This window comes from Lipophrys pholis (assembly GCF_963383615.2).
Source record: "Lipophrys pholis genome assembly, chromosome: 13".
Taxonomy (NCBI): domain Eukaryota; kingdom Metazoa; phylum Chordata; class Actinopteri; order Blenniiformes; family Blenniidae; genus Lipophrys; species Lipophrys pholis.
Window position 1 is genome coordinate 17,384,961 of NC_137632.1, and position 27,079 is coordinate 17,412,039.

At 41.2% G+C, this 27,079-nt stretch overlaps 1 protein-coding gene across 7 annotated transcripts; it reads left to right on the forward strand.

The window, feature by feature from the left end:
- LOC308118871 (LIM and senescent cell antigen-like-containing domain protein 1) lies at window positions 1–26,007 on the forward strand. 7 transcript variants are annotated; one of them, XM_080478528.1, is made up of 11 exons: window positions 11,480–12,107; window positions 16,190–16,349; window positions 18,653–18,719; window positions 18,868–18,988; window positions 19,461–19,610; window positions 20,421–20,571; window positions 20,815–20,907; window positions 22,875–22,923; window positions 23,134–23,209; window positions 23,462–23,650; window positions 24,557–26,007. In XM_080478528.1, exons 1-10 carry the CDS (start codon window positions 11,902–11,904, stop codon window positions 23,604–23,606), a joined length of 1,218 nt encoding a protein of 405 aa, XP_080334654.1. In that variant the 5' UTR covers window positions 11,480–11,901; the 3' UTR covers window positions 23,607–23,650; window positions 24,557–26,007. The 7 variants fall into 7 exon arrangements, with proteins under 7 accessions (XP_080334658.1, XP_080334659.1, XP_080334657.1 ...); XM_080478527.1 differs by lacking the exon at window positions 20,815–20,907 and adding an exon at window positions 21,555–21,647 and having other exon boundaries at window positions 11,710–12,107; XM_080478532.1 differs by lacking the exons at window positions 11,480–12,107; window positions 20,815–20,907; window positions 23,462–23,650 and adding exons at window positions 1–209; window positions 21,555–21,647.
- Window positions 26,008–27,079: the final 1,072 nt, after the last annotated feature.

Here is a 27,079-nt window from a genome sequence, read left to right on the forward strand (position 1 = left end):
GCGCTCCCGGCGGTGCGCACCGTGCGCACTGAAGCCGGACCGGGCAGGGCCGCGCCTCGTCAGTTTCCCCCCCCCCCCCTTCGGCTGGCTGGAGGAACATCCCCGCACCGTCCAACATCTGGACATCTAGCAGCAGAGGTCAGAAAACACCCGGCTCGGAGGCAGGGAGAGAGCGGAGCGATGCTGGCCATCTCTGAAATGACCAACGGGTGAGTGGCGAATCTCTGGAAGATGACCGGTTTACTGGGGAAGTTCGGGAAGTTGAGAAGTTGACAGGAGGAGAAAGAAAAAGCTCGGTACCGTTACACTTCACATGAGCTGGGAAAAGTGGAGCTTAGTCTTCCGTATTAGTCTTGTTTTGGTACAATAACTTGGTTTTGAACGAAGATGAGAGAAAAGCGCTTCAGCAACAAACAATCCCTTTTTATTACAGCTTCAGTCGACTCGACTTGGCCACCGAAAGCAGCTCCCCCACCGAGGGACTGACACCAGCCATCACCGGCTCTTTAAAACTGTCACATCATTCTTAAGTTGTTGTAAAAGATATGCCAAGCATAAGACATCACCAACAGTCCACAGCGTCTAAGTTTAAGGACGGAGTTTGGACTGTATGTCTTTCTGTTGAGAGCAGTGGCGGATAAAGAAGGAGCAGGGTCCTGGGCACATCTAAGAAAAGCCCCCTCACCCTCCCCAACGCACTTCAATCTTTCCTTGTCCTCTTGTCATTTTTCTTTAGTTTATTTATGGTAAAAAATAATTCTTCTAGGTGTCATTAGGCAGGCTTCACGGTTGCACATTATCATGTCGTATATGATGGTAATGTTGAGTATTGTAAAACAATAAGATCTCAACATAACTATAACTTCACAATACTTTGCATAGAACTAGTAAGATTGCTTCTTGTTGTTAAGACTAGCAATGGGACTCTAACTTGTTATGAATTAAAAAAAATAAGAGTTGATAAACCTCAATGCTAAACAAGCCTCCACCAGTACAAACGCCTATAAGCTTTCATTGAGGTTATTTCTGATGTAATAGTTAAACAATGTATAAGTATTCTTATATACTTGTGCATTGTTTAAAATATATATAAGAATACTTGCATAATTGTTATTTATGCATGTTATATAACTTTGTCTGATAGCGTCACATCTTCTTGCCACTGTTGGTATCTCTAGGTAGTTCCATGCCTGGTTGTGCACATTCAGCCCTCTTAGAACTGCTCCCATCTAGGTTCTGGCTTCTGTGTGATGTCAGATGATGGCGTGTCGCATCGACATTTGCAACAGGCTTCACGGGCAGCGCTGTTGTTGCATAACCCAATAATGTATTTGGTAAGCTACTTCTAAGGTTTTTTGTTGTTTACATAATGGTCGTGAGCGACCGAGATATTTATCCCCTGACAAATGCGTGAAATATGCACCTTCACAGATTTTATTGGGAAAGGAATATTTTAAAAAGGAGTGACGATGTTCCCCAAATCTCCCCGTCAGCCTCCTCCCTGCTGAGGAATGTCCACACAAAGTCACTGGACAGTAGCCGCTTCTTTCCAAACCACATCCTGACCATCCAGTCCCTGGAGAATCCCTTTTAGAGCAGTAGTTTTTCCCCCAGTGTGAACACTGCACTCTGCACCGTGGAGTAAATAATAGCCTGGGATGGAGTTTTCTTTTTTTTAATTTTTTTTTTATTAAAGCACACAGGAGAGAAAAAGAGAGCCGTGAAAGGCTGAGACTTTTAAAAATGAGAAGACTGTTGCATTCCCGCTGCATTACATTTTCATCTGATCCCACAGTGTGTTGATACAACTACAGCTTAAAAGAATGCCTCAGTCTCCAGTGTGGACTTGTCCTTGTTTGGAAGCGGTGAACCTGAGTGAAGTAGGATTTAACTGTGTGTGTACTAACTGGATGCAGGTGGTATGAGGAACTGTGGCTGCAGCTCACACACATACTGTACGTCATACTCTGCAGGGTATTTTAAAAGGGAATAACTTGGATTTGATTTCAATTGTTACAATTAGAATACTTTATCATGTCATTATAGCTTGAGAAAGTCTTTATTGTGATGTTTGCTAGCCTTTGTATTATCCTGGAAATCTTGTCTTTCCTGTTCAAGCCAAGGGCTCATGGATCAGCTGATCACAGCAGACCCTGGGCAAATGGCAGAGTAGGGGTCATCAGCTCATCATAATCACACAGACACGCTAATTCACATCGGCAGGAAGTGTCTGTCTTTGCTTTGTGGGTATAGGCAACTAGAACACTAACCTCTGTGCAGCTCTATCACAAGCAGTGTCGTTCAAAACTCCACTGTGCATGAAGGTGACGTATGCTGTCGTCACGCAGCTTGCAATTAGAATAGTTAGTGGCTGTGATGGTCCCATGTCCTCGCTCGGAGCGTTCACGTGACAACAACAGGCAGGCAACATAGCCGCCCCCAGTTATTGCTGCTATGAGAATCCAGAAAAGTGACAGACAAGCTCTTCTTCACATGCTTTATATCTGCAATACTCATGAGGGACAATTCATCTTCGCACTACCATTGTTACTATACTTTGTAGTTCCCAATGACAAGTGTACCATTTGAGTACAAGCAAGTACGAGATTAAAATATCTGGAAACCGTCAGTTACTGTGTGGGCACAGAGAGAGTACATTTCTTAACTTCAAACAAAACCTCTGCCATGTTGAATAACGTCAGGAGGATCGATATGAGCTCTCTAAAACCTCCCACTTTCTACTGCGGAGCATCTCAGTTACCCTTGACGACACATTAAAATAATCCCAAAAGGCAGAATAACATTCTCGGATGTTTTGCACAAAGTTGGGAGGAAACTCTTTAGATCATCTATGTGGAGAAGTGTGGTGAAACACAAGCAGAAGTCTTCTTTGCACTGTAGGGTTGCATCATAGCACAACATTTACAATACAACTGTTATAGGTTCTCCGATGAAAGAAGCATTGATTCAAAGTACCAGAAATATGCTTCTTTTCTAGACATTGTAACACCATGTTCCATTTGTTGAGTTTTATAATTATTACAGTTGGTTCCTCACATAATCGACTCAAATTAAAGTGTTCAGATGCTTCCAAAAATTTGCATGCGTCCAAAATAACTTCTGCACAGGAATTATGAAACTGGATCTTCTTTGTTGATAGAGTGAATGTCTATTGTCTATCATGTGACTTTATTCTCATTTCACAGCATCAGTTTTGTTCTGTTCCCAAATATGTAACCATTGAAATGTGTATTCCTTATTGCTGTTTTCAATAGTTGTTTGCATTATATGTATGATGGAACCATAGATTATTGTGAGCATTGAAGCAGTAGGCGGGATGTGTGGCCCATACTACCACCAGCCACAAGGGGGCGGTGTTGAGGGTTTGGTTGGATATTTTGTGGAAGTCTCATAGCGGTTTAATATTCATTAGTGGTGTTATCACTCCCTCCTTATAGTACATGTCTCCAGTTGAAGTCCAGGTTGACTCTTGTGGAGTTTGTTTGTCCTCCAAGTCTATTTGTAGCTTTTCTCTGGTTGATGAAGTTTCCTCCCACAGTCCATGTTTGAGATAAAAGGGTCTCCCTAAATCCATGTGATGGACATCGAAGTTTCTCTGCAGGTGCTCCTTGTGATGGACAGCTGACCTGTCCAGGGTTTACCTGGTCTTCACCTATACTCAGCAGGGGTCAGCTAAGTTGAATGGCGGGATAGAAAATGACTGAAAAGATGGGAACAACAATGTATTTGCACCAATTTCTCATTTTCTGCTAAGAGTGTTTGTCGGCTCCAATCATAGTGACACAATATTGTGAGAGCACACACTAGATGTAACTTGATGTCGTTTGGTAGTTGGTGGAGCCTTTCACATTCACAGTGGAAGCTGGAGGTAATAGAACTTCTTTGGCAAAAATGTGAGAATTAATTTATGATCCCTTTGTTCTTTTTGTCACCAACATTGTCATGCTTGTTTTCCCTCAGCTCTTAACACTCCTTTAAGTATCTGAAACACTCTCTGACACACGCACACACACACACACACACACACACACACACACACACACACACACACACACACACACACACACACACACACACACACACACACACACACACACACACACACACACCACAGGAAGTGATGTGGCCATGCAGGCAGAGATAACTGTAGTAGAAGTGACAGCAGAGGCAGTCACTCATCGTTCCTCCTCGCAGCTCGACACAACCTAGGTAAGATGAATGTTTGAAATAACTTTGGTTGTAATTTTCGGCGCATCAGGAACAAAGCCTCCTTACGTTCTGTTTGTGAGTCATGGGCGGAGTGTAGTATCGTGATGTTCATGAAGTTGTGCAGCTTTTGAGCGCACAGTTCAACGTTTCTCTTGTTTTTATTTCTGGGGAAATGGACCAAGTAGGAAGTCAGGAATTCTTTGTTGATGATAAACTGTGTTTGTCGTGCGTGCGTCCTCCTGTGTGAGTGAGAGATGATTCCTTTTAGGAGGAGGATTTAAGGATGAATAGTTTATGTAAAAAGAGATTATTTACTCCATATAAAATGCTTGGGGCACAGTGCACGATGTGTTCTTCTGCAGTTAAGCTTTACTTGTCTCCATCAGACAACAGAGAATCTGAAATGATGTCAGACAGCATCATTACAGGTAAGTTGTGACTGGAAAGGGAGATGATTCATCACTACAAAACTGGAAAATCCAGCAATTCACTATTTTTAATAAAACCTCTGAAATAAATTGAAGTAGATGAAACAAATGGAGAAATAAATCATTATCTCTCCGTTTTTAAAAGGCAAACTATGTTTAATGTTTTAGGTACATAGTAAACAGTGCTCCCACCTTCATCTTAAAGATATCATTCTAATCATTAGTGTTGGAAGTGTCTTTTCATTTTACACGAGAGTTGTAGTACTAGTGCAGTCCACACAGTGGCAGTATACTCATGCCTGAGAGTGACAGAGGCTTCAGAAATGATTCTGCTGAAATTCAGTGGAGATAAATGATGACAATGATAATAAGAAACAGTCACCGTGAGTGTTTAGACAAAAGCTGTGTTCCTGTGCAACTGGAGCTCCAAAATCAAAAACCAACCCTCCAGTACCTTTTGTCTTTTGTCTGCTTATGAGTTTGGATTTTGACAAATTGAGATGGGACTGAGTGAAGAAAGAGAAAAACGATGAATAATTTCTGATTCATCGTCCAACTTTTGACATACTCTGTGTGTGTGTGTGTGTGTGTGTGTGTGTGTGTGTGTGTGTGTGTGTGTGTGTGTGTGTGTGTGTGTGTGTGTGTGTGCGCGCGCGCGCGTGCGTGTGCGTGTGTTGTGGAATGCTGAACACGTCAAGGCAAGCTGCTTGAAGGTGCACACAGTTCACAGAGCATGTTCCTGTCTGCACACATTAAGGCAATACATGGTTTCTGTCAACGTATTACTTCTCCCATCAAGCATTACTAAAACTTATCTATTTCATCTATTGGTAGGTTTTAATGTTCATTCCATAATGATTTTTATTTAAAAAAATGTTTTTTTTTTTTTTAAATCAACCTTGAGAAAGCAAATGTTAAGTGTTCTGTCACAAGCGGAATATTTATGGCATCTAATAGCAAAATGTAAATGACTCAAAAGTACTGCCAAAACATTTTTAAACTATCATCTGGTGGTCAGATGGACTGTTGTCTGAGGATTCCCGCTGGCCGATGGCTGTACGAGAGTTAAGTGGCCTTGTACATGAAGGAACAGCTCAAACATTAAGCCGGCTAATCGCACAAATCCATAATATTGAGTCCTATAAGTCCTGTTCCTTGATATTGATGACATCAGCATGTTTTTGACCGGACAGAGCTGGACTGAAAATGTGCATATTTCATGTTTTGTGTCTGTAAAAGAGAAGTGCTCGCTCCCACGTTACTCTGCAATGAATTATTCAGAGGTTGACATTTCAGCTTTGCTCAATAGTTTGTTGTCTCTGCTCAGAAAATAACTTGAGTTTTAAACTGAGGAGCTCAAATGAAAAGTTAATGCATCAGATTTGAAGGGGGGAAAAAATGTGTCCGTCTGGATTAGATTAAATTATAGTTTGTTCATCCCCAAGGGAAATGCACAGACCAGACTTTCTTTTTGTGAGCAGAGGTGATGCAAACCCTCAAATGAACACATTGACTATTAATATTCACCTCCAAGTTTGCAGATGAATCCAGAAACGGTAAATGTCATCTTGAAGAAATAAAGAAATTAGAAGCGAAACTTGTTTTCCCGCTGACCTCAGATGCCCTGTTCGGCACCACGATAACACTGCCATTGTGTTTTTCCTGCAGGATAGAATTGTTAGAAGGGGAAAAAGGCCTCTTTTATCTCCTACTGTTTGTGTTAAAGAGCAGAACGAGTGAGAGAGGAGTGGGAGGCTCTCGGGGACAGCGGGGGCACAGTCCAATGTGGTCTTCTTGTCTCTCTCTGATGTGTTCCCCCTCTACCTGCCGGGGGAGGAGGAGGCGGAGTCAGCAGTAGGTGTGCTGGCTGTCAGACCACACCTCTTTAGATGTCCTTGCTCAAGGGTGTGAAACCTGGAGGTGTGTTTGAAAGAGAGAGAGAGAGAGAGAGAGAGGAGAGGAACTCATATTGGCATCGAACACACACAGTATCTTTGGATTATTTTCAAAACTGAACAGGGTGTTCACAGCAGACGGAGGGTAGGAAGGAAGGAAGGGAGAGGGGGGGGAGAAGCAAAGAGATGAACTCTTTGAGGTTGAAAGAGTTGTCAAACTCAGACTTGTACAGGCGAAGACAGGAGAGACCAGACAGCTATGGGAGTCTGGCGAGGGACAGCTTCAGGTGAGTGGACCTGCATCAAGCTCTCTATATATTCCGCTGTTTCATGAGCTCATGTTACCACGGTGCTGGCTGAGCTCTTTGATTTCAGATGTTTCTATGTTTTATGCTGATGTTGTGCCTGATTGCTGAGATGGATTTTCACTTTGCACCAAATATTTCAACGCTTTTAACCAAAATATTGTTTTGCAATCGAGGAACATATTTCACAGGTGCTGCTCACGAACAAGTAGTTTTTTTTTTTAATGCATCCCACATCAGTTGTACGAACCTGAAACTTCCCCCACTCTTAACTCTCCACAGGTTGTTTCAGAAACGACCAAAGTTATTCGGTTTTCTCTACTCCTTATCGTGTTATTCTTGTCTTTTTCTCATTTTATCAGCAAGACACGTCTTAATGTTCAGCTTGGGCTTTTTGAGGGGAGACGTCCTTGCTCATGTGTATTGACTAGGACAGATAAGGTGAGATGTGTTGAAGTATTTGATGAGCAAACACTGCATCTCATGTCTGAATTCCTCTGAGTTGTGCGAGCTGCAGCTGCAGACATGTACAACATGTCCAGACTTTTGAAATAATGATTTCACAACGTTATAGTGCCAATCAGTTTCAAATTGTCTTTTTTTTTTTTTTTTTTTAAGCATTTCTCCTTTTTTTTTTTTACTCTGTGTGTGTGTGTGTGTGTGTGTGTGTGTGTGTGTGTGTGTGTGTGTGTGTGTGTGTGTGTGTGTGTGTGTGTGTGTGTGTGTGTGTGTGTGTGTGTGTGTGTGTGTGTGTGTGTGTGTGTGTGTGTGTGTGTGTGTGTGTGTGTGTGTGTGTAGGATCCCAAAGTGGTTGGAATGTAGTAATGCGAGGAATGTGGATGGAAAGAGGGAGCTCTCTCTTTGGAGGTGTCCTCCAGTCAAACCACAGACACTCGGTTCTGTGCTTTATGGCAGAGGAGGCAGAGGAGGGGAGCAGATTCAACTGAGGCTGCGCTATTTTGATGAAAGCAGGGTGGATGAAGTTTTCAGATAAAAGCAATAAGTGGACGGTTGAAATAACATTCATTTCATTTGAGTTCATTTCAGCACCAGGCTTTCAGAACGTCACGCCATGAACATGATGCAGGAACTGTGAGTGTGACTTTAGAAGTCATCCTAATTTCATTCTCAATCTGTGAGAGTTGCTCCAGTCAGTTTGCAGGTGAAGAAGGTTCATCCAGGTTTAATCACTGTCCTGGCGGCATAAGTGCAGTTAAAATAAAAATTCAAATCCAGATGAGGGGATGTGTAGACAACTGGGTGGGGATCCCATCTCACTGGCAACGTCGACTCGTTTTTAAAAATATTGACCATTTATGTAAATATAAGAGTAAAACACACAGGAGATCATTGTACTTTGGGGATTCGTCTTTGTGTGGTGGTCAACATTGTTGCCTGAAAGCAAGAACACACTTGATAGTGATTAGAAAGAAGACACAGCATCATTTGTGCATTCTGTATCATGTACCTACAATACAAATGTTATGTTGTGTTTTTCTTGTTCTGGGACTCTTAAGTGGGCCCGGACCCTGAAAGAACAGGTCAAAACGGCCCCAGGACACAATGTGCAAAACAAAGGAAATGTTGGTCATGAATTATGTTTGCACGGTCACTGAATCAGTGTGTGACGCTCTGTTTTATGTGCTTGTGTGTGTGTGTGTATGCTCGTGTTAAACTGCACACACACACACTTGATGCATTGCCAAAGGAAAAAAGCTTTTGCCCAAAGCAGCCCTCAGGTCTGTGTTGCCATGGTTGCTGTTGACTCGAAGTGTGTGGGTGTGTGAACAGGGTGTGTTTGATTTGTTATCTAGGCTTGTCTTGTAGCAGCTGAGAGAAGTCATGTGTTCAGGTCTAAAGAGTTGAGCCTTGTTAACGGAAATGAAGCCAGTTTGGACATTATCTGTTTAACTGCCCTCAAACTCGGGCATTAAGACATAATAACTGTTCTTGAATTAGATCATAAAACCACATCTGTCCTTTTATATTCATCTAAACAGTCTTGAGGTTGGGGGCCAAGCCTTTACATTGAATACTGTATTTCCTGCCTCTCGACATGAGTGACCTGACCTATGACCCCTCCGGTTACTTTTCAGGACCTCATAAGGACGTCCACATCCTATCCCGCAGTGGGAGCTCACCACAGACATCTAACTGACTGCTGCCAGTTGCTGTGGCCATTTTTAAGCTTCGGCTGACATTCACTCACATTTGCTCGCTGTCTGCGTGTCTTTCAGGAGCTTCATTTAATAGTAATCCAATGTAGATAATTGTTTCCATAACGTGGGACATGGGCATTGGACAGTTTCAACGTTCGTTTAACATAGTCTGTCATGCAGCACTCTACATTATTTACAATACTGAGGCAGAAATAAGGAATTTATTGCATGTATGTACAGTACATGATCACATTGATATAGTCATGGTGTAAATATATCACATCCTTCATGCACACACAGTCACAGTCAAATTGTTTTATCTCAACATAATCATATTACATAATCATACAGCATAATCATAGATCCTGTGTCGTTTGCATGTTTTACATGTGCATGTATAGGCTTTAGATACTCTGGTTTCTTCTCATAACTCAATGTGTTGTTGGTCTGTCTTTCCCCATGTTGGCCCTACAATGGACTTGTTGGTCTTTCCAGGATGTACCCTGCCTTCCTCCACCTGTGTGCTGGCATAGGTCATAGATCAGCCGCCATCACACCACCTTCCCCTTTGCCACGGTTGGCACGTGTGAGGGTTTTCGAGCTCCACGTGAACAAAGCACGCTCTTATGTCAGCCTGGACACCTGATTCTTGCAGTGTAGCGCGGGTCATCTCGCAGCGGCTGTAATCAGGAGGAGAGTTTCCTGTAGCGCCCCTTCCCTCCCTCTATCCATTGTACCCCAGTCACTCAGCACGCGTTCTCTGAGATTCCCCAACAAAGCATGTGACTTTCCTACAATGTTCTGTCTACAAGCGGTTCCGGGGGCTTTAACTGGAGCCTGGTGATATGTTGGGCTCATTATGTCATTCATTTTAGTGATTCAGGCTGATGATGGACCACAAATAGTTCACATGTCAGAGGAGTGAGGGAGAGCGATAGAAAGCAATGACGTCTTGGCTAACTTATCACCACTTCGGTATTAGGGGTGTTGGTTAAAAAAAAACATTTAAAAGTAATAAAGGTGTACAAGTTTGAATAAAATTGAGATGCATATTCAAATTTGTAAATACTGATCAAGGAATATTGATGAAAAATATGAGTAAAGAACTATGAATGGAATGTACAGTTGGGTAGCCCCTTTCACAGGAAGCAGAATTGGCTTCTACTATGTATACAAACTCTCTTTCGCACATATACACTCACACACACACACAAAACAGCAGCTGCCAGCACCTAGTTTGGAGTTGAGGCTCCACCGGGTGTCTATTTGTAGAGTGGTGCCATGTCGGAGACTGTTTTACTGGACGACTGAGACACATTTCAGCTGCACACTCACACCACGCTCACACAGATTGAGAACATTGTGCTGTTCTCTCATAACAAGCTGGAGGATTTGTTGTCCAGCCGCTACTTTAGCAGGATAAACACAACGGCTGTTCCCAACTGGAGTCACAGACATGTTTGTTTCGCTGAGTGTATTTCGGTATCTGGCCTGGTGTTGTTTTGATGGTTTTGGCGGAGGTCATTAATTTGGGCTTCACTACATGAAAAGTTGAAATAAAGACATTAAGCGGTTCAAAGGAATGCCTTGGCCTCAGCCAGTATAGATATTTAAAAGATGATGAACATGTGTGGATCATGTCAAAATTATATTTTAAACCTAAACTGATGCTGACTTGGAAACAAGTCGCACCAGGTTCAAATGTGTAGTATTTGAATCTACCAAAGTACTTTCACCGGGGTAATCAAAGCCAGCCATCGCGCTTATGAGAGGCCAGACTATTACAGGAGTCACATTTTGAATGTCCTGCTGTGTTGGCATCAGCACAACATTAGAACTGTACAGCAGCAAAGCATGTATGGATGTTAAAGTCGGCAAGGCCACAGTTGCACATCAGTTGCTTCACTTTTAGTGTTTTCGCAGACAGCATCTGCCGCATAATGAGGTTATAATAGCTTCATTTTCTGCCGGCGTATGTTTGTCTAAACTTTCTCCTCCTTGGTTTTTGTTGATTCACAATTGTCAAACAGAGGTTGATATATTAACAGGAGTTTGTTCATCATTTTGTTGGTCTTTTCTGCGTTGCTGGGCGGTTTTCCCACTTTACGCAATATTGAGCTGGAGCCTCGATGCGAGATGTATCAGAAAGCTGTAGAGATCCAGCTGTTAAACACACACACACACACACACGCACACGCACACGCACACACTGATATCTGATACACCAGGGAGATGTTCACAACAGTAATCCAAAGTATTAGAGGGTAACACTAAATTACTAAATGAAACATAATACATTTTGTCCGCTGATGTGTCATTGTGTGTGTATGTGCTGTGACACAGTGACCTCCGTCTGGATAGGCGCCAGGGTGGGCTCTTTAATTTCAGTAACCTGCCCAAGAATAGACAAGCGGGTGTGACGGGAGGGAAGGCTGACTGTGTGTGTGTGTGTGTGTGTGTGTGTGTGTGTGTGTGTGTGTGTGTGTGTGTGTGTGTGTGTGTGTGTGTGTGTGTGTGTGTGTGTGTGTGTGTGTGTGTGTGTGTGTGTGTGTGTGTGTGTGTGTGTGTGTGTGTGTGTGTGTGTGTGTGTGTGTGTGTGTGTGTGTGTGTGAAAGAGTTGATGGAGGAATGAGAGAAAGGGGGAGTGTGTCCATGAGAGAGGGTGTGTGTCTGAAAGAGGGAGAGTGCTCCTAAGCGCAGTATGATCTGAGTTTCGCTCTGCTTCTTGCTGTGTGGATTCCAGCTCTCACAGCCTGCTGCCTTCTTGTTATTGGAAACTCACACTGAACCGCCACAGAAGATTTCTTCATTGGAGTATCGGGAGGGGTGATCGGAGCTACTTTGTGCAGGTGTTGGATGGACATTTGTGGGTAGTTCACACAAAATGGAGATGAACGGCCGTGCCCTGCCACCATCGATACCTGAGGATGGTGAAGCCCCGGACCACATTTTCCATGGAGAGATGAATGGCTACCACCAGAGGCTTCACGCTGGGGATGGAGGAGAAGCTGAAGTCCCTGTGTCCAAATCCCAGCGGCGGAAAAGCGACGTCAAAGTCTATAAGGAGTTTTGTGATTTTTATGCTCGCTTGTAAGTAGAAGAAAGACGAAAAGAGGAAAGATATATGTGGACTAATCAAAAAAAAGAACTACGGATGATTCCTAAAAGCTCAATATCTTATTTAAAAGTCCAGCCTTTATCTATGAGTTGCCAGTTCTGACAAATTCCTTCACCGGAGTGTTAAAAGATGTTTCTTTTTTTTTTCCCAGTGGCACCACACTCCCACCTTCAGTTGTCCGGCTGAAACTTAGGCGTCATGGAGAAGATTAAACAGTCTAGTTATGAGCTGATTCCTATTTTAGCTGTTTTTCCGATTAAGAACAAGATTGTCACAGAATTACAGATAAAGATGAGTATTTGGTGCCTGATATGCAACATAATCTGACAGTGTAGGAGGAACCGCTTGTAGGTGTGTTTATAGGATTTTTTTTTCTAATTACTGGTATTAGTATGTAAACTTCTGCCTTTGCTGCCATGTTTGTGCTGGGTTAGCTATGAGCGCTACAGGAGGGAGTCCACAGGAAAGGCTATTTTCGCATTGAGACGGGGAGTTGTTATGCAAAGTAGAATATGCCAACTGGCATCCAAAGTATGTGTGCCTGAGAGATAGGAAGGCTAAATATATGTACTGTATTTTTGACTGTTCTTGGATCATCACGGGCCATTGGAGAGCATGGACATAGAGGTCACCCACATGTGTACAAGAGGACAGTGGTGAGGCAGTGGACAGACGCGGATCTTTCAGTGTCTTTGGACTCGGTTGGGACGGGTTCGCCGTAACGAAAACACCGGGTGACCAAAAGATGATAACATGACAGTCTCATCAGTCATGAAAAGCATTGAAGGCCCCAGCTTATAGTGTGGGCTTTGGAAAATGTCTTGATTGAAGTCACTCAAGTCAGTAGTGCAACAAATCAAAGGTTTTATATTTTGTATATGGTGTCTTGTTCAACACACAAACAGAAAGAAATTGCACCTTTTACTAGTTCCTTTTGTGGTTTATTATATTCTGGACCAAGATCTATAAAGGGACACCATTAATGATGTATATTTGGTTAAAAAAAACACCAGTGGACATATTGTAGTGACATGATCTCCAATGAAGGACTCAAAAATACATAGAAGATTTATGTAGGAATCATGAAAAATGTCTTGCGTGATGGCTGGTTGCTTTTTTGGAAGCGGATAAAGAGGCTCAGTGACTCCAACAGAGTTCAGATTTGCGAACAAGTTCATTTCAACAAGTGTGAATGTAAAAAAAAAACAACATTTGGGCTATAATTTTAAAAACTATTTCGAAGTTTCCCACACCTGTAAGGTCTGTTTTGTGGCTCCCAATCGTGTTGCCATAACAGTAAAAAGAATCAGTTTGTGTGATTTGTTGAAGTCCGCATGTATGTGTGATGTGCGGGGAGAATCCTTGGCACTGCAGAACAACCTGGACGCCTACGTTGTTTCTGACTGCGCCCACGACATAAACTCTGAGAAACCTGGAGGGAACAGTGAAACAGGGTGGAGGGAATAGAAGGTATCCATAACACTGGCATTAGTCTGCATCCTCTCCGGTTGCTGACAGCCAGACTCCTTTTATAGTCACAGCCCAGCTTGATGGGGTTAACAGGGCAGTTGTTTACAGAGAACAAATCTGTACCCGGCCCACTTTTTTTTTTAGAATACGAGGAGGACATGAAACAAAGTTGGCTGTTGGTGGGAGGCTGATGATGGATCATGCCCCGCTGGCTCTCCACCAGCTTCCGTTTTCAGTCTACGACTTTACTAAAAGTGTCAATAAACAATGACAAGGAGTATGAGAACGGGCCATAGCAGTGAGTTTAATAAAGAAAACTTTTTTCCTTTTTTTTTTGTTTGACTTGTACAACTGTGAAGGCTTGTTTCTCACGTCGGGTGCGAGAGGCAGATAGGAGGGTGGAAATGCCTGAGGGATGTATCACTTCCTCACATAAATCCTCTGGACGGGGCAGGGCCCTCAGTTTGTTTGATATCAGCCCAGAAAGGGTTTATAGAACAATATGTGTTTGATAAGCCTGAGAGGAGTAGAGACATCTTGTTTCATTTTAAAGACATACCAGATCCCATTTACGTTTCTCTGAAAATGTTAGTGAAACAGATATGTGCTTAAAGAAATGGAAAGCCATGACCAGGTAAAGCTAGATTAAAAATATATATATATATATATAAGGAATTTCTCTGTATTGAAGTTTTAGGATATTTTGACAATCCTCAAGTGGATTTAACAAAGTAAAAGTTAACCAATGGCATCACTCTATAAAAATCCCGCGGTGTGTGTACGTATGTTGCCTGGATACTCTGAGGTATTCTGACCTTTAACAAAGCAGACACACTAGGATTGTCATGTATTCTTTCACCCTTGTTGTCGTCTCTCCTTTATAAAATACCTAACATACACTTCACCATTAACTTCCAGTTTGTCTCGGGTGTCATTCTGAAATATTTGAAATTTCTCTGACTGTTTCAAATAAGCGTATTGCAGCTGTGGGGTTGGCTGCTTGTTTTGCAACAAAGATTATGTCCAAGTATTTATCAGAGGCAGAGCTGGTCAAATCTGTCTCACATTGTGAGAGCACTCTCACCCATGACGGCCATTCATAAATAAGAGTAGTTGGACTTATACAGAGTTTTTGGTTGTGGGACTAAAGTCAAAAAACATTCTTTTGAGAATTGATTCAGGCTGGTTATACACACTCAACCGATTAGCTGCGATCAGTGGTGTTCAGATATTAGTGTGAAGTGATTTGTCCGCAATAAGTGGAGTGATAGTTTTAATTCAATATTGAAGGAAGAATGTGGTTTGTATGTACCGAGATCAGATCAACACGGAGAATTCTGCTCTTAACTGAATTTTTTTTTGTTTTTGTTTGTTTGTTTACTTAATTTGTCTGTAATCAGAGAAAAGTTGCCTTTTGAAAACATGTTTCTCTGGTAGTTCCCACTTCCGGCACAAAGTTCTTACATGACTATTGTCTAATGTAAGGAAAACATTCGTTTGTTGGAGTGCTGGTCATGTTTTGGAATGAGAGAGTAAAATAATTTTAGTTGTGCTATGAAAGGAAAATCTCAGCTCCCCCTGCACGAGTCTTCAGTTCATCTCACACACACATTCACACAAGCTTTACCAATTAAGTTTTTGGACTATACTACCGGTAGGTAACCAGAGAAAACCCACGCACGCCCTAAATACACCTGAAAACAAGACTGTGTACGTGTGCATGTGTGAGTGTGTGTTTTGGTTGATAACCTATTGCATCATATTTTTCCAACAACATCTTCCCCTGTCTTGGATTTTAACTTCCTGCTGTTATCACGACAGAGATAAAAGTTGATATCGTCTTAATATTTGGTTAATACAAGGCACTGTCCGAACAAAAGTGTTACGAGAGCAATAAAAGAGGATCAAAACACACAAATACTTCAATTAAAGTTTATTCTTTGTCAAAAAGGAAACTACAAGAAATCTAAACTTAAAGATGAGGCAGTGCACTGGGTAGAATCTATTGAAAGACACAGAGACACAGACTGAAGACTTGAATAGGCACACTGGGAGTCGGGGCTGATGAGACACAGTCAGACAACAATCAACGGTAATCAGGGGAGGACACAAGGGCCGAGGAAAAGACACTGTCCACAGGCCGGGAGGAAAAAAACAAGACGGGATGCATTAGTGAATCCAAAACATGAAGACAGGGGAAGGCAGGAGTTGTGACATAAACAAAATAATAAAGACGTGAATGATAAGAATATAAGGATAAAAATGTAGAGGAAATATAAGTAAATATAGTTTGAGTTAGTGAAATATGGTTTTTAACTGAATTTCAAAAAGTATTTTCAATTCAGTGTCATGAAACATTTCTTTTGCAATTGCATTGTAATTCCAAAGAGAGAAATGTGAATACAGGCTGTATATAATAGTATATTCCATGGCCACACATTTCCACAATGTTTTATTATGGTGAATATGATTCTTTATTGTGTTATAAGTTATGACATTATTCTGTCATTTTAGCACTTTTTTTTTATATTTAATAACCGAACCACATTTGTGATCTGACTGTTACATTTGGTTTCCCTCTCAGCAACATGGCCAATGCACTGGCCAATGCCATGTGTGAGCGCTGCAAGAGTGGCTTTGCTCCGGCAGAGAAGATCGTTAACAGTAACGGCGAGCTTTACCACGAGCAGTGCTTCGTCTGCGCCCAGTGTTTCCAGCAGTTCCCGGAGGGACTCTTCTACGAGGTAACATCTTGTCACATAATCACCTAAACACAAGATGCATGGCTGAGTAACATAGATCATAAATATTTGCATTGTAAATAGCTTGGGTTTGACTTTTATATTACTGCCGTCGTTTAAAGACCAATTCTTCTGACTGGTTGGATTGTGCTTAAAAACTCTGCACATTGCAGCTACTATCTCTACTGCACATTGTTAATGTTTAAGAATGCCAAAAAAATATTGTCCATTTACACATAATAATAGTATACTAGTTGCTCTGAAAAGATAAACAGTGCCATGGTTACTTATGTGCTGCCTCTCTCCCCAGTGAATCTCTCCAGCTAAGGTAAATAAAGACGTGCTGTATTGAATTGTTAAAAGCTTTCTTCCAGTAAACAAACCTATTTGCCTTGACCAAAAGCCAAACATTTGGCGCTCCTTGTGTTAGTCAGTTCAGTAGAGAGTTCATCTTTGTAGCCCCAATCAATATAAACATTAGAGCCACGGGCTGTACTTTAATCTTCCATCCCTCACTCCAGGGTCTATCAGCGCCTGAGGCTGTGTGGCTTCCCTCAGATAATCCCCACCACCTCTCATATTACATTTCCACACTGAAACTGAGCTGATGTTCAATTCTGACAAATCTGCATTTGACAAAATTCTCACTGATGACGGTGTCGCTCACATGACATCATCCTCGATGTGACGGAACAGGTAAACAAACGGCAGCAGGATGAGCGATCACCAGAAACGTCTTGCCCGTTGCGATTTTTGCAAAATATTCATCACAGTCTGCTCACTCCATGGCTGTGACATCTTCATGATGAGATTGCTGGGCCAACCCCGTACCATGTCTGCTGTTTGCCGGGCAGAGTCCAACACGTTAACGACTGTGGAAGGTCGGCAGGTCGGCTGATCCTGCTCCCCGTGCTGATGAAACACATTGACACTGACCACGCACTCAACAAGAAGGTTTAGGATCATTGGGTTGCCCGGTCTGTGTGAAAGCTTCTAGTTTAAGTGTTTAGCTTTGGTCAAGTCATAAATGTCTTTGAAATCATCCGTCTCTTTTCTGGACCCGCTTCAATCAGCTTTAGAGTGTGGAGAGCTGATGCTGGGAGGAAATGCAAAGTCCCTTTACACTTTTGGTCACATTTATTCATTCATCCATTCACAACGTGCAAGGCACTCAACCTCCATTCAGAGCTGTAAGGTCAAAATGTGGACAGAGCAAGATGGCGAGCAGAAGCTATAACTTTGCTAGTGAAAGACGACCTACTCTACCCCACTAAGCCGCTGCCACCACTTGATATTTTGGGTTTTTTCTGACAACTCAGGCAACAACTGAAGTTTGTTTTTGCTTCGTTTAACTTCACTGGAACTACTTGAGGATTCAGCTCACTTTAAAAACCTTTCTTTTATATAACTTACTGTTAAACCAATAATTATATATCACCCATCCCAGTGCTCTACTAATAGTATACTATTGATAATATTAATTGTTTGTAAATTATTTAAATTTTGCCTTTGACAAATACGATTCAGAATGAAAACTCTCAACTTGTATCTGGAAAAAAAAACTAATATGATGAATGTAATAATGACTGTCTTGGTTAAGACTAAATAATACTGTGTACATTAACTTGTATGTTTGGTTGTTTGAATAAAGGAGCTTAATTTTTCATTTAGTCTTTTAAAAGTACAACAACTTCAAATCAAGAACTTAAGACATATATGAAATCATTAATATGCAAGATTATGTAAAGAAATTAGGTTGTCGTGAGGTAGGCAACTGAAGTGTTTCTTAAATAGGCATTGCTGTGGTGACAGTGCTCCGATATGAATCCACAGTGGTTTCATGGCTGGACAATCACTGCATCATCATTGGTAGAATGATATTCTGCTTTTTGAGCTGAATAATTATCCCCAAAAAAAGCTCAATCAACAGCATCCATCTCCAAGTCAGGGTACACGATGGGCAGGTCAAGAGACCATGAAGCAGAAAGTGACTCGAGCATTTCAGAAAATAGTACTTTGAATCAGGTGGCAGATTTGCATTTAAATAACTTTTCTGGGAGCCCCACAGAGTTTTAATTTACCTTTGGCAGCAGCAACACATCGCTGATACTATTTCTAATCCTCATTACATGCAGGAGTCTTCTATGAGTAAAAGCTGGGCAGAGGTTCAGTGTACATAGGTTGTAAGGAATACTGTTTATCAGTATTACTCTGATGGACTATACGGTACACTAATATACTGTATATATACGCCAATCTTTAGTTGTGTGCTTTGTTCATTGTGCGCAAACTGATTTTTTTGACAGTTCGAAGGGAGGAAGTACTGCGAACATGACTTCCAGATGCTTTTCGCTCCCTGCTGCCACCAGTGCGGTAAGTCCCGTGAAGGAGTCGCCCCTCCTCACCTGCTCACACCTTGTCAGGGTCAATATTAGTACTGAAGCTGGACTTTGTGCGTCTGAAACAATACATTATCTGTGCCACTGTTTGCTCATTATGTCAATGTCGTTATTTCTTCCAGGGGAGTTCATTATTGGCCGCGTGATCAAGGCGATGAACAACAGTTGGCATCCGGACTGCTTCTGCTGCGATATCTGCCAGGCTGTGTTGGCAGATGTTGGATTTGTTAAGAATGCTGGGAGGTTAGCAGCTCGGCAATTATTCATCCTCATTTCACACTTGATATTCACTTAATGAGTTACGGTCCCGGAAGGAAAATCTTTTCTTTTCATGCTGCTTTTCTTGGACTTTTCCATTTTTAAGCTGTAGAGATATTTGTCAAGGATCCTAGGAATCCTCTCCTTCCAGTCCCCAGTTTCTAAATGGCTCTACTTGGAAATTGTTAGTGTCCGCTGAGGTTTGAGTCGCTGCCTTAGGGCTCTGCCAGATCCAGGGGGCATCTTGTGGTTCCCGAGGCTTTGTCTGCTCTGTCAAAACTAGGTGTTGAAGAAAACCATCATAGCGGGCGAATGTACCTGCCAACGTTTGTGTTGACGGTGATGTTTTAGTAAACAAGAGAAAGCCTCTCTTACAGGCAGACACATTAGTTACACTATTGATCAAACTCAAGGGATGAAGTATGTCATCGAGTGTTTCCTCCTTGTTTTCCCTCAGGCACCTGTGTCGTCCGTGTCACAACAGAGAGAAAGCTCGGGGGCTGGGCAAGTACATCTGCCAGAAGTGTCACGCCATTATCGAAGAGCAGCCGCTGCTGTTTAAGAACGATCCCTACCACCCCGATCACTTCAACTGCAGCAACTGCGGGTAAACATGCACGCACAGCCTCTTGCTTCTATCATTGCACAGAGGAAGTAATGCAACTTTCCAATAGTCTGTCGTAGTGTTGGATGACTTACATACATGTTTCTTGAAATACCTGCTGAGACACATGTGTTATACACTCCTCAGTTTTGTTAAGCTCGTATATACAAGGACCCAGCAGCCCCACTCTGCTGAGGTTAGAGCACAAACCACAAATAACATGGTTTTACAATGTGTGCACATTTAGTCTGCACATATTTAGAAATATCACAATTATTCAAATAGTTCCTATTAATTGTAAACCAGAAGCACTGGACTGACACCAAACGATGGACCAAAAAGACTAGATAGTGCACTCTGCAGGTCAAAATAAGTAACTGCATTTTCAGGTACAACTATAGTGAGGTGCCCCAACAACCTCTTATTTATCCGTGTTTTTACCATTATATTATATAAAATGATAGTTACATACACAAGTGAGAACATCCCCACATACAAGTTAGTTTATTACATTATAAAAAAAATTATATGATCACATTTAGGTCTGCAAAAATCTATTACATTACATGTAAATGTAAAAATTTTTGTACTTTTATCAGCATATATCTTTAAAGTCACACCCGCATTTTTATTAGACTAATAAACAATTTGCAAACTTGTTACATTTCCCTTTCCTTTCTTTATTTATTGTATGTTGTATTTTCTTTGTTGTTCACATCAGCTACCGTTTAGTGCCATTAAACTCCTTGAATAGTCCCAATGGGTTGATTCAAGTGGAATCAGACCTGATGATATTTAATTGATTCTCTGCAGTAAGGAACTGACAGCTGATGCAAGGGAGCTGAAGGGGGAGCTCTACTGTCTCCCCTGCCATGACAAGATGGGGGTTCCCATCTGCGGTGCCTGTCGGAGGCCCATCGAGGGCCGGGTGGTCAATGCCATGGGAAAGCAGTGGCACGTGGAGGTCAGTTGTTTAACTAATTCCTTCTCTTGAAAAATAAAATCTATTTTACTTGCTTAGAAATATTTGTCAAATTGTTTAAACTGCAGACTTTTTTGCCCGATCTTTTTCTTCACAGTTCTCGTCCCTCTTTCCTCTCTCATCACCAGTCCTTTACCAGCAGTTTGTCTCTTTGTTATTTTCTTTACAGCATCATCTTTTGTTTTCCCCTCTTTCATTCCCGTGTCCTCTTTCCATCACATGCAGCACCACGTCTGCACTGTCTGTGAGCGCCCGTTTCAGGGCCACCCTTTTTATGAGCGGGGCGGTCGTGCCTATTGCGAGAGGCACTTTGATATGGTATGGGGATCATGAGACCGGCCTCATGTTGAGTGTTGCCGCTCCTCCCTGCCTGGCTACAATCTCCTGGTTTCCATACAAGGGTTGCACTTGTATTTAGATTAACCAGCTGACCATCAATCAGAGTTGACATATTGGCCTCTTCAAACCATATTGCCTTAGACACATATCACAAGGTCAGACAACATTTTCAACTCTGTATTCTCCTTCAGATTCAAAAGAGGAATGAAGATGAATTTAGTGTCTTCAATGTTTTATGAAAAAGAATCTGTAGATTTTGTATGAATCTCTGTCACAGCATGACTGTACCACAATAAAATTTCAGCGATATCAAACGTAAAAATCTGATACCTCAAGAGCAATTTTCGATAATTTTCAGAAGATTAAAAAAAAAAAGATATGTTTACCGCACCCTTCCATAGCTCCTCTCATGTGTGTTTTATGGATAAACACCCAGTAGAGGTCCCTATTTCACCACTTTCGTACCTCTGTATGGACGCAATTCCAGGATATCTGCCCTTAACTGACCTGGGTTTGGTCTAAGTGACACTCTGCTGCTGTCTTTAACAATGTTGGAGTGTGTTTATGAAGTGATTCATGGTTGCGCATACTAACCAATGTTTGCCTGGCTCTGGATTTGCTTGCAGCACTTTGTGTGTGCTAAGTGTGAGAAACCCTTCCTGGGACACCGCCACTACGAGCGTAAGGGCCTGGCCTACTGCGAAACGCACTACAACCAGGTAACAGCCACAGTACCGGGAAGGTTTATGTCAAACATACAAGCACAGCTCATCTCTCACTATAGAGACACACTTAGTTTAGATTAGCAGGAACCTGGCATGTGTCCTGGCTTTACATTCTGAATTCATGGTTTGGGATGTAAGATAGTCTTCCACTTGTTTTTGAGTCCGTTTTCCTGCAACATGCAATATTTCTTTATCCAAGAAGTAATGAAGACGGAAATTCACAAATTGAAGTTGTAGAAAAGAGAAACACTCAATGAGATTTTAATAAGAACAATCCCACTGAATTGGCCTACATTAGGATACATGTGCATGTCGAAACAATACATAAGGGTGAAAAGATAATTTTATTTCCTGCAGTTTACAATAAATAGTGACAAAAAATATATTTTACTGCACATGAAGTTGAGTTTTGTTTGAAAAAATTCTGCATCTTTAAGTTAAAAAAGAATATTAATTGATTTCAGCCAAAAGGGGGTTTGTTATAATACCTCACTCAAATTTCTTAAAGGACTGTAAATATTATGTGGCTTTAGTTATTCATTCAAAGTTGGGATAACATTTTTGCCATTGTTGTTTTTTAATTTGTTGTTAATGCAACATCAGAGTTAATAACTGACACATCATCCATTGATCCATCGTCTATACCACCTTGGCTGGAGCATAACTTGACAGGCCCCCAGTGCATCACAAGGCAAACATAGAAAAACACAATTTTACACACTCATATTTTCATCTACAGGTGATTTGAATTCACAAATCCTCCTCAAATGAATGTATTTGGGTTTTGTTAGCAGACAGAAGTAACTAAAGAACAATCACTCAAAGAGAATGTGCAAAACTGCACTCTGTCTGGTTTAGGAATATCTCCCATTTTTTTTCATGTGATGAGTGTAAATTGAACTTTTTTGAATATTTAACTTATTTTTTAGCTTCACCTTCATACATCTAGAAATCTATGTTGATATATGTAGATATAACCAAAACAAGTCAACATAAGAACCTTTGATTCCAGCAATAGTTACAATACTGTCCATATTTATTATGTCCCCTTCATACAGACTTGAATAATGGGTGTTATAGCCTGTTATAACAAGCATAACACATAAAGCATACAAATCGGCGTCTTTTCTTAGGTTTGTCTCTGCATGATGCTTGAGGAGAAAGAGCTGATATGTCACTGTGTTGCTAACCTCTTGTTTTTTGTCTCCTGGTCACCCTCAGCTGTTTGGAGACGTCTGCTACCACTGCAATCGTGTCATTGAAGGAGATGGTGAGTGAACACATTCTCATTTAAAATACATGTCCTCATGGACAGAGTGTCCACAGCTCCTATTTGACTTCATTCTGAGCTTATTTGATGATATTAAGCTTGATAGAAATTGTAGATTGAATCCAGGGTGAACAGCATTTATTTAATGTGAATCGTATGATAATATGTGACGCTGTCTCATGTGACTGCTTTTTTTTTTTTTTTTTCCAGTGGTGTCTGCCCTTAATAAGGCTTGGTGTGTCAACTGCTTCGCCTGCTCTACTTGTAACACCAAGCTCACCCTCAAGTAAGTAAAGCAGCATGTTCTACAGACAGACTTTAACAATACTCTCTATTCATCCTTGTTATAACCCGAATACTCTCATTGGTCTTCTTGCTTTTGCCAAAAATGTCTTTTACAATTCTGCAGCTGCAACCTTTTGCTCCTGTTTGCTGTTTATAAGTTTGCTTCCATCCTGAGCTTCTCCTTTTTCTGTAAACTTGTTTCTTTTTGGGCATGTCTTTCCCTTTCTCTTTCCATAACTCCCTGTCCAATCAGGGATAAGTTTGTGGAGGTGGATCTCAAGCCGGTGTGTAAGCACTGCTATGAACGCCTCCCAGACGACTTGAAACGCCGGCTGGCCAAACGCGAACGAGACTCAAAAGACAAGAAGAAGAAATTATTGATACCCATGTGTCTGTGATCCTCTCTCTCTCCTTTTTCTTCACTTCAACTGTTTCCCCGTCGGTCAGTTTCACGCTTGCTTGCCACTTGTTCCTGTTTCATTTGTGCGTCCATGAACATTAAATGTCCAACGTCAAAGTTCAGTGTTATCCCTCCTATCGCAGACATCCTTCAACCCAATGGCTCAGAGTGGGGACATAGTAATGGGACAGAGCGAATACACATTCCACTGACCTAACACAGGAAAGGTTGCAACACATGACCACTTCTCAGCAGGAAATGCTGGTCAGGATTTAGGCTGGAAGCCTTCGCAATGCAAACAGGAAAATCAGATCAATCACACAGTGAAGTGGAGGCTTTGTTTCTTGGGTCTCCCAGTCTGTCTGGGGTTTGGTGTAACACCATAATCACTTCCGGCAGCTATCTAGCCTCCGCCACGGAAGGGCAGAGGTCCCACTGGCCTCGACACGTGACGCACACTGGGCCTGCAGCGGTCGTTAGCGTTGAGAAGAATGTCATCCAGAGGCCGCTGAGGGGAGCAGGACTTAATGTATTTGAAGGCATTCAATACAGTATATTTAAAAGAGATTTAAAAAGCTCTGTCAATGGCAAAATTTTATTTTGAGCGCTCTTCAATCCTAATGCACACTTGGTACTGTATGCGGTCATATCAGTGAAGGAATATATACATTACAGTGATGTTCATCAGTGAGGAAACACGCAGAAAACATTTTGCTGCAGAGTTCATTCATTTTCAGATGATAAGTGAAAACAGCTTTATGAAAAAGTAATTCATAAACATTAAAACATTTTCAAATTAGAAAAAAAAAAACCTCTGCAGTACTGCGCCAAACATCGATGATGAAATGTGCAGTCTGTGTCGTAGTTGTGTTCAATTATATCATTTAAACATTGCTTCAAAACCTACTGTTTGACCCCTAACAGCGACCCTTCATCGTTCTTTCACAGGAACAAGTTTGTGGAGTTTGACATGAAGCCAGTGTGCAAGAAGTGCTACGAGAAGTTCCCTCTGGAGCTCAAGAAGAGACTGAAGAAGTTGTCTGAAACTGTCGCACGTAAATAAAAACACACACCCGTGCTGCTGGAAAGAGGGCAGGCACGCAACGTGCCGGCAACTGAAAGGTGGAAGTGATTTGTGTTTTATACGATTAAATATTACTTTAGTACAGAGTTCAGCACTCTTGTGTTTTCAGTTACAGTTCGAAAGTCTTGATTTCATGAACCCGACACTGGCAGTATGTCTGACAGTCACTCGTGTTGCTTCGCTTTAACCTATTAAGTGCCTTTCGCCTCAAAATCGACATTGTATTTTCACACGCTCGCTTATTGCCCTGCAATGTATAAATAATCCATATATGAATAAAACACACAATGGTGGTCCTATATTTCATAAGAACTTATATTTCACACACCAAAGAAACATAGAAGTAAAATTACCCATAGTTGACAGATCGATGCCACATAATGTGTTGGCTTGTTTGACCGATGTTACAGCTACATTTCTCTCAACAATCACGTAAAACCAAAGATATCGTCGTGTTAATGAATGTGTATATAATCTTATTGTTTCATTTGTATTATTTTATGTATCATTATTAATGTATTTACTTTAATAATGTTGGAATTAAGTTAGTTTTGTTGACTTTTCAGTGCCACCCAAATTCTGTACAAACTGCCATTTATTGATATTTGATCAACACTTTCCCAGTTTATAACAATCCAGGCAGGCAGCTGGATTACAGAAGCCAAAATGTAATTAACATGAATGCAGCGTCAGTTCTGCTGAGTGGTTGCAATGTCCCTAACACACTGTCAACAGGTGCTGGACATAATAAGCATCACAGTGACAGGATTTATTGCTTGGCAACTGGTAACTGTGTGTCTGTGTGTTACCACATGACTGTTGTGGCATGTGCAGAGACCGGATGTAATGTTAGCTGTTTGAACATTTGCCCATGTTGTTGTTGTAATCCAGGGAAAGTGATCCTCTTAAGGAGGTGCACCCACTTCCTCGGAGGCTTAGATCCCACTGAGGATGAAAAGCCAACTGTTCTCATTGTCCAAATGTTTCATTTGAGTTTCTTTTCATCGTGGGAAGCATGTTTTTGTTTTTTTTCCTTAAAAGCTTAACAGAAATACACATTCCACACAACGCACATTCTACTGTTGTGCTTCTATTGACCGCAACCGCCATGATTTATCTCCTGCAGTAAACATATTCGCTGCAATGGGAACTTCAGTTTCACACTGCATAGACAAACAATGATTGGAACTTTGTCACACATGGAGATATTTGTTTTGTTTCCGCACCCAATGTGCATACTCCAGACCTAAATGAAAAGTTACTTTATTTCATGTCAGTATGTTCACTCACCTAAATAAACGTTTTTGCCAATACTAATTGTGTGTCTGTGGTCATGTTTTTGGTCCTCTTCAAAAGTGCAACGCAGCTTAAAGGTCCATAGATGCTAAAATGTGTGCAAAAATCCTACACATTATTGTTTAGATTTTCTTATCACTGTAACGGAGCCTGTGGCATCTCTATAGTGGAAGGAGGAGAAAATATGCGTTTCAGGGCAGAGGAAAAATTCAAAGTCAAATAATTCAAATGAAATTCAAATTCAAATTCAAATGAAATTCAAATGATTCATTGAGTCAAAAATAATTTTGCAATGACGTATGCCAACCTGCTCCAAAAAAAAAAAAATCCATGTATTTTTTATGGAGTATATTGGAAAAAAGTCATTTCTTGTGATGTCTTCTATTATAACATCACATTTAAAATATGGTATTTAAGGGATTAAAAGGTCAACTTAATGTAGATTTGATATCTATAATGAGGACTGACATTTTAGTCATTTAGAGAAGAAAAATACATAAATATACAAGATTTAAGGAACTTGACAATGTGATTTCACTGGGATGTGTGTATGACTGTCTTTCTGTGTTTGCCCTGTGGCCTCTCCCAAAGTCAGCTGGGATTGGCTGCAGCGCCCGACACTCCAGGAAAGAAGATGAGGGACTTACAGATATGCAGGAACCAGGTTGTGCGTCACTGTTTTGGAGCATTTAGCCTCTCACAAAATAATGCTGCAGTTAATCATTGACACACGTCTGGGTGCAAATATATTTTGAAAAATTTAATCCAATTTTTAATGAAAGGGAGGGCAAATCTGCTTATATAGCACATTAGGACACAAGGCAAGTCACAGTGCTTTACAAAGACATAAAGGAAATACGTAAAATGAAGACATTTACAAAAGACATGAAAAGGAGAATGAATAAGCTAAAAGTTTTATTAAAATATAAATTGTGAAATTTATTGTTTAATGGAAATCCTTAGCAAATATTAATGTTTTAAGGCCTGATTTGAAAGAGCTGAGTGTCAGCAGGAAGTCTGTTCCACAGGTGAGGAGGGTAGGAACTCAAGGTTGCTTCACCTTGTTTCTTCTGACACTGGGAACACTTACT